The sequence below is a fragment of the Musca vetustissima genome, unplaced genomic scaffold (assembly GCF_032173495.1).
Source record: "Musca vetustissima isolate MV318-11 ecotype Yass unplaced genomic scaffold, APGP_CSIRO_Mvet_v1 utg174957, whole genome shotgun sequence".
NCBI lineage: Eukaryota > Metazoa > Arthropoda > Insecta > Diptera > Muscidae > Musca > Musca vetustissima.
Genome location: NW_026888713.1, coordinates 670 through 9,450, shown reverse-complemented (window position 1 = coordinate 9,450; position 8,781 = coordinate 670). Strand labels below are relative to the sequence as shown.

Here is an 8,781-nt window from a genome sequence, read left to right as displayed (position 1 = left end):
GTATCGACTCTCAACATCAGCCCCCAGATTTCCTCCCATGCGTGGAGTTTTCTGAACTAGAAGTGCAACTACTGGCATAAAATAATTTAAGCAAGATTTTTGTGAAGCGTGTCAGCGTCTTGTGGAACGTATACCCAGGAAAATAAACCTTAAACACGATCTTTAACGTATAGGAAGTGTTCCCGAGTATTTAAAGTTCCTCTGTTTTACTATACATCATTGTCCATCTCCAAAGGATTTATTCTACACACAACTATTGAAATCTATTTCAACCTCATCGTGTTTTTTGAGCAAATTAAAAATAAAACACAAATTGCATTTTTCTTTTGTCAGTGTGTCAAAGACATTTCTTTGTTGTTTGTTTTTTAATAAATAAAATAAATCATTACACAAACATAAAAATTGAATTATTGTGAAAATAAAGGAAGGACGTGTATAGAATAGAGTCGTATTTAGAAGGCTTGTAGTAACAATATTTATGTATGTACGTACGTTTATTCCTTTATCTATTAAAAATAATAAAAATTTGTATAGATTTTATGAAATTTGAGGTTTTTTTATGTTGATGTGAAATTAAAGGATACTAAATAGTATTGCAACATTAAGCTGTATGCCTTATTAGTTTGTTTGGTTTTGAATGTGTGTTTTTATTCCCATTAGGTATTTACTTGTGGTCTAAGAGATAAAGAAGAGATAGAGTTTGGGGGATCGTGTTATTTTTTTACAAGCCAGCTAAAATAATTCTAGGATCTTCAACGGCAGCCTTAATTTTACGCAAGAACATAACAGCCTCACGACCATCAATCAATCGGTGATCGTATGTAAGGGCAACATACATCATGGGGCGAATGACAACCTTGAACGAAAGAAAATAAAACATTTGTTTTTTCAGAAATTATTGGCTTAAATAAATATGTGTGTGTGTGAGTTGTTATTTACCTGTCCCTTGACGGCAACGGGTCTTTCAAAGATACCATGCATGCCCAAAATAGCACTTTGTGGTGGATTAATAATAGGTGTACCCATAAGGGAACCGAACACACCACCGTTACTGATGGTAAAGGTACCACCATCCATATCCTCAACAGCAATAGCACCCTTGCGTGCCTTATCACCCAAAGCAGCCATGGCAATTTCAATATCGGCATAGTTCATGCTTTCGACATTGCGAATAACTGGCACAACCAAACCCTTGGGTGTGGCAACAGCTACAGAGATGTCAACATAATCGCGATAGACGATTTCCTGAAAGAAATTAAAATAAACCAGTAAGGAAAGTTGTAAAGTCGGACGGGGCCGACTATATGATACCCTTCACCACTATGGGTATATTAAACAGGACTATTAGCATGAACTTGAATGAAATAAAATATGTGATATTTATCTAAATGTGAATCTACGTAGATCTATCCATAAAGTATGTAAATCGACTTCAAACAAATATAAATAGGATACGTTATACTAATTTCAGAACGTTTTGTTTCTATTGGTTCCTTGGTGCGTCAAGTACTTAAAATCAATCTATAATAAAAGGGAGCTATACCTAAATGTGGACCGATTTTCACGAAACAACGCAGACATCAATCTAGGCTCAATTCAGTACGTTATGCCAAATTTCGTGCAAATCGAAAGATATATAGGGACTTTGGGGTACCATTTACATGAAATCGGACGAAACTATATATGGGAGCTATATCTAAATCTGGACCGATTTTCACGAAACTTTACATACATCATTCTAGACCTAAATGATTAGGCTGTACCAAATTTCGTGCAAATCTAAAGATATATAGGGACTTTGGGGCACCATTTACATGAAATCGGACGAAACTATAAGTGGGAGCTATATAGAAATCTGGACTGATTTTCATAAAACTTGGCAGACATCCTTCTAGGCTCACTTAAGTACGTTATGCCAAATTTCGTGCAAATCGAAAGATATATAGGGACTTTGGGGTACCATTTACATGAAATCGGACGAAACTATATATGGGAGCTATATCTAAATCTGGCCGATTTCCACGAAACTTTACATACATCATTCTAGACCTAAATGAATAGGCTGTTCCAAATTTCGTGCAAATCGAAAGATATATAGGGACTTTGGGGCACCATTTACATGAAATCGGACGAAACTATATGGGAGATATATCTAAATCAGGACCGATTTTCATGAAACTTGGCAGACATCATTCTAGACTCAATTCAATACGTTATGCCAAATTTCGTGCAAATCGAAAGATATATAGGGACTTTGGGGCACCATTTACATGAAATCGGACGAAACTATATATGGGAGCTATATCTAAATCTGGACCGATTTTCACGAAACTTTGCAGACATCATTCTAGACCTAAATGATAAGGCTGTACCAAATTTCGTGCAAATCGGAAGATATATGGGGACTTTGGGGCACCATTTACATGAAATCAGACGCAACTATATATTGGAGATATATCTAAATCAGGACCGATTTTCACGAAACAACGCAGACATCAATCTAGGCTCAATTCAGTACGTTATGCCAAATTTCGTGCAAATCGAAAGATATATAGGGACTTTGGGGTACCATTTACATGAAATCGGACGAAACTATATATGGGAGCTATATCTAAATCTGGACCGATTTTCACGAAACTTTACATACATCATTCTAGACCTAAATGATTAGGCTGTACCAAATTTCGTGCAAATCTAAAGATATATAGGGACTTTGGGGCACCATTTACATGAAATCGGACGAAACTATAAGTGGGAGCTATATAGAAATCTGGACTGATTTTCATAAAACTTGGCAGACATCCTTCTAGGCTCACTTAAGTACGTTATGCCAAATTTCGTGCAAATCGAAAGATATATAGGGACTTTGGGGTACCATTTACATGAAATCGGACGAAACTATATATGGGAGCTATATCTAAATCTGGCCGATTTCCACGAAACTTTACATACATCATTCTAGACCTAAATGAATAGGCTGTTCCAAATTTCGTGCAAATCGAAAGATATATAGGGACTTTGGGGCACCATTTACATGAAATCGGACGAAACTATATGGGAGATATATCTAAATCAGGACCGATTTTCATGAAACTTGGCAGACATCATTCTAGACTCAATTCAATACGTTATGCCAAATTTCGTGCAAATCGAAAGATATATAGGGACTTTGGGGCACCATTTACATGAAATCGGACGAAACTATATATGGGAGCTATATCTAAATCTGGACCGATTTTCACGAAACTTTGCAGACATCATTCTAGACCTAAATGATAAGGCTGTACCAAATTTCGTGCAAATCGGAAGATATATGGGGACTTTGGGGCACCATTTACATGAAATCAGACGCAACTATATATTGGAGATATATCTAAATCAGGACCGATTTTCATGAAACTTGGCAGACATCATTCTAGGCTCAATTCAGTACGTTATGCCAAATTTCGTGGAAATCGAATGATATATAGGGACTTTGGGGCACCATTTACATGAAATCGGACGAAACTATATATGGGAGCTATATCTAAATCTGGACCGATTTTCTCTAAACTTGGCAGAAATCACTCTAGGCTTAATTCAGTACGTTATGCCAAATTTCGTGCAAATCAAAAGATATATAGGGACTTTGGGGCACCATTTACATGATATCGGACGAAACTATATATGGGAGCTATATCTAAATCTGGACCGATTTTCTCGAAACTTGGCAGACATCACTCTAGGCTTAATTCAGTACGTTATGCCAAATTTCGTGCAAATCAAAAGATATATAGGGACTTTGGGGCACCATTTACCTGAAATCGGACGAAACTATATATGGGAGCTATATCTAAATCTGGACCGATTTTCACGAAACTTGGCAGACATCATTATAGGCCTAAATGATTAGCCTGTACCAAATTTCGTGCAAATCGAAAGATATATAGGGACCGTTTACATTAAATCGGTTAAATATATATATGGGAGCTATATCTAAATCTGAACCGATTTTTCCCAATTTCAATAGGGTTCGTCCTTGGGCCGATTAAGAGACCTATGCCAAATTTCATCCAATTCGGATCATAAATGCGACCTGTACTTTGTTTACAATTTAACATGGACAGACAGACAGACAGACGGACGGACGGACATGCATAAATCGACTTAGAATGTGATTCTATGCATATTCTCAAAAGGAACCATGGGTCTATCTCGATTATTTTTGCCTGTTACAAACATATGCACAAAGACATAATACCCTGTACCACAGTGTGGTGAAGGGTATAAAAATTGTAATTGGTATTAGAAAAAGTAGGAGGATGAATGAAGGTAGAGAATGAGAACATTGATATTAAATGTTTCAACAAATAACGGATTTAAATAAGATTCATCCATATAAGCTCCCTTCAGCTCGTCTATAAATACTGCCTTCAGCTCGTCTATAAAGACTGCCTTCAGCTGATCTATAAAGACTCCCTTCAGCTCCTCTATAAAGACTCCCTTCAGCTCTTCTATAAACACTCCCTTTAACTCGTAAAGACTTCCTTCAGCTCGTCTATAAATACTCACTACTTCACCTCGCCCATAAGACTCCCTTCAGTTCGTCTTTAACGACTACCATCAGCTCGTCTATAAAGACTCCATTTAGCTCATCTCGTCTGCGTAGAATTTTTTAATCTCTAAGAACACCTATTTTCTGAGTAGAAGTTTTTCTTGCAGGAGCTTATATTAGGAGATCATGATCATTCCTCATCGAAAGCTGATCTTCCGATACACATTTGGTTGAAAACTTTTTGTTTAACTTTGAGAACGTCATAATGCGAAATCATTAACGCTTCTGCTTCATAGCGCTACCAAGAATTTGCCCCCAAAAAGAGAAAATCTGTGAATGAATTACAAACCCCCAAAATTAAAATTATGACGAACTACAAATATTTACTTATATTTTGTGAAATAACAAAATCTCTTATTCTCCGGACATAGCCAAGAACACGAACACACAGTTGCTAATTGCCGTTGAGAGCGCAGCATATCTAAACAAATAAAAATAGTTGTGTCAAGTAAACACATGATCGTCGACAGATTATATATGAAGGAATGGAAAAAATACTCCGAGTTAAAACGAAAAAACTAAAATCATCAATGACGTCACACGTCAGCAGACCAATCACCAGAAAACCACCACAACGAAAAGTGATAAGAAATTGCGTAAAGAACAGAACAACAAGAAAATAGAGATTGGTAAAAAAATGCCACTTCATTTTGTTCGTGAAATGATTTCCAAAAATTTTTGTTACGTACATAGGGAATTTTGTTTTAAGACGTTTTTTCTGCATTATGGAAAAGAAGCCAGGCAGGCGGCGGCTTGTGATTACGATAAATTTCCAAAAAAAATATGATAATGTTATCAAAAGATAAAATTTTTGTTTTATAAACAAAATAGAAAACTTTTGAAAGTCTGCTGATAAGCCTGTTGGCCTTTGGATACCAATGAAAATTCATGTGATAAGTTAGAGAAAACTTTGAGACTGTTATTTCATTGGCTATAAATTCATTATATATAAAAATATATATTCAAGGTCATTGAAATTCACACCTTCTTTTCCCCAAGCAACATCATCAAAATTTCCATAAACAAAGAGAAAAGAAATAAGTTATTATATTCGAATCATTTGAGAACTAGAATTTATATTTAAACAGAAATCATATGCTGAAATTATTTTTAAAGTATCTTGACAAACATTGATTTCTGCGCCCAAATCAAAAATTTAATTTCAAAACTTCAAAATTTCATGAATAAATTTTAGAATTTTTGTATTATGCACTATACTAAGAAACTACAAAATATGGATATATGGTTATCGAACCGATCTTGGCTCTATTTGCTTCCCATTCAGATTGATCTATAATGCTATTTATATTCTCATTTTGCAAGTCCGTATCAGGATCTCTATAGCCATATAGACCATTTGTGGATAAGATTCGTGTCTTGAAGTCATATACAGTTTGTAACCAACGACCTTGGTCAACAATTCAAAGAATCATAGATGAAAGTAGGCTCAATCTGAATCAGATTCTGTTCTGGATAATATATAAAAATTGGTGATAGTGGAAAATCCAATAACATTCATTGGGTAGTTGCGAATCTAAGTAAGTAGTTGCGGACCGTCAGCGGGGTTTGGGAAAGAGTATCGGAGGAAAGAGTGCATATTATACCAATATCGACGAGGCGAGAGTGGAGCCCCTAAATAACCAATTCCAAGGTCTTAGACCACCTACTTTCTAAAGAGACCTCACCAACACTCTAACTTTGGAGTCAGGGTACCAACTGTATTCGAACGGAGCCTTGCAGATGTCTGGCCTCATCGATAAGATATTCAGGCGTACTTGCCAAATCCTTATCATGATAAGTGGCTATTCCATGGCCGACCTCAAATCTATAACGACTCATTTCGGGGATGATTCACCTTTAATGGGCATGCAAGATGCTTTGGATACCCCTGTGTTCAACAGAACGGCCATTCAACCTTCTCTAAATCTCAGCGGAGATGAAACCCCCAAATTCATTGCGGCAATTGTAATTTGATAATTCCTATGCTAAATGGCCTCATCATCGTAAGCAACCACCAAACGACATGCATCTATTCAATTGTCCGTCCGAGCCTTCAAGTCTATTGCCTATAGACTTAGGCTAAAGCCAATAGAGGCTGCACAATTTCTCCGGCTACCCTCTTCAAATCCTATTTCCTAAGAATTAATTAATTTATTTTCCTTTTCCTTCTTCCGTTTTTTTCTCTATCAACATTTTCAGGAAAGAACTTTCATCAACAGCCAACCTGTTACAACAACAACCAAATGTGATAATGATAAGGAAGACTCCGACAAGACAATTTACCGGAGAGCAGATAACTTCTGCAACGGGGACATCGAGAGGGATAAGAATTCAATAACCGAAAAACAATTCCTTTAGACTAAGAGGAATCTCAAATTTATTCAGAAGTTTTCACGGAATTAGCCAAATCGTATTGTGAGGGACTTTTTTATTGAAAGACTCGACTCCCTGAATAATTAGAATGCACCACTGCGAAAGAAGACAAGGGATAGTCTATGTCGATTATAAGGAGAACCCGTAAGAAAACCTCCGAGAAGGTTCCATTTCGTTTCAAACTGTATTGCCGGGAAAACGTGATTTGTATTTAATTTTAACAGTACTTTATGACCTGATGACTCTTATCTCGATGACCCACACCGAAAATCATAAATAATAATCGCACGATGTTGAAAAGTTATTCAATTGCAACAAAACATATTTGTGCAAAAACGTTTTAAGAAGTCAAATGTGAAAGTGTTATCTCAACTCTTCAATGGAAGAAAATCTTAATGCCAGTCTAAATTAAATTCGCCATTATTGACAATGAACATAGTTTCCGAGTGGTCGGTTGTTTACAACAACCGTACATCCCTAACCTAACCTAACCTAACCGAAATTCGACAGAATATGAATATTAAGGCGTTGTAAAATTTGACACATATTTGTTGTAACTTTGTCGAAGCTGAATAACAAAAGACCAATCTACAGAAAGTTTTTTAGAAGCCTCTTCCTTTTTCTTAAAATACAATTGCCAGTTTGCATTACTCTTTTTTTGACGGGACGGGTATTTCCTGGTACCCTAAATTTTGCACTCTCTACCCTAAAGTCTATTAATAATAACAATAAGATTTGGTTTGAATCCATTACTACTTAGAACTCTGACTAAAATCCTTAAACAAAAATACAAAATATCAAATATCTGATACTTACGGTTTCATCAATAACCGCATTGACAACAGGTTGATCTTGCAAAGCATAGGCAGCAGCTTTAGTGAAAATGGACATGAAACCAATCTTGATGCCATATTTCTTTTGGAAAGCTTCCAAATGGGCCTTACGGAATTCCATGGCACCACTGAAAATGTGAAATAAATATAAATAAAAAATGAACATTTCTTCTCATTTCAAACTAACCTCATATCGATTTCATTGAAGGTTGTCAACATGGCGTTAACATTTTGAGCCTCCTTCAAACGGGCAGCAATCTTTTGACGCATACGATTCATTTTAACACGTTGTTCGGTACGCGTACCAGTGATTTGTCGCGAATAATCTGCTGGGGGTACTTTAATTTGTGGTGGCACAGCAGCTGGTGTTGGGCGAATTGTAGCCACAGGGATTTGAGCAGCTGGTGCTGGTCTAACTGGTGGTGGAGGTGTGGGACGTGGTGGTGGTGGTGGGGCAGCAGCTGCTGGTTTTGGTGCTGCGGCAGCAGGAGTTGGTGGTGGTGGTGGTGGGGGAGCAGCAGCAGCTGGTTTGGGTGCCTCAGCAGCTGGGGCAGCGGGAGCAGCACCGGCATCAGCCTTTTCCAATTCGAACAATGGTTGACCAGCCTTAACGGTATCACCATCGGCTACAAGAATTTTGCGGACAATACCGCCGAATGGAGCTGGTACACCGACAGTGGTTTTGTCAGTTTCGATTTCCATGACGTTTTGATCGGCCTTGACATAGTCACCAACCTTAACTGTGAATCTGAAAGTGGAATAATAATAATAATATATGGATTTAGATTTGGTTTTTTAAATATAGATCGAAAAATATATATACAAAAAAAGTCCCGATTTACGAATCTATAAACTAAAAAACTTTGGACGGAATGTTGCCTAAATTGTCGATATTTTTTTCAATTCAATTTCTTTATTCTTCATGAATGGGAACCTAGCTACAAGGCCATGATCGTTTCCAAAAACAAATAAAAAGTATAT

At 36.8% G+C, this 8,781-nt stretch overlaps 1 protein-coding gene across 1 annotated transcript; it reads right to left on the bottom strand.

Moving 5' to 3' along the window:
* Positions 1-713: 713 nt before the first annotated feature.
* Positions 714-8,556, bottom strand: LOC133336573 (dihydrolipoyllysine-residue succinyltransferase component of 2-oxoglutarate dehydrogenase complex, mitochondrial-like; the record flags this gene model as incomplete). Its single annotated transcript, XM_061544854.1, has 4 exons — positions 714-856; positions 940-1,245; positions 7,784-7,928; positions 7,988-8,556. Coding segments are annotated over 4 exons (1,155 nt in total), but the record flags the coding sequence as incomplete, so codon positions are not given.
* Positions 8,557-8,781: the final 225 nt, after the last annotated feature.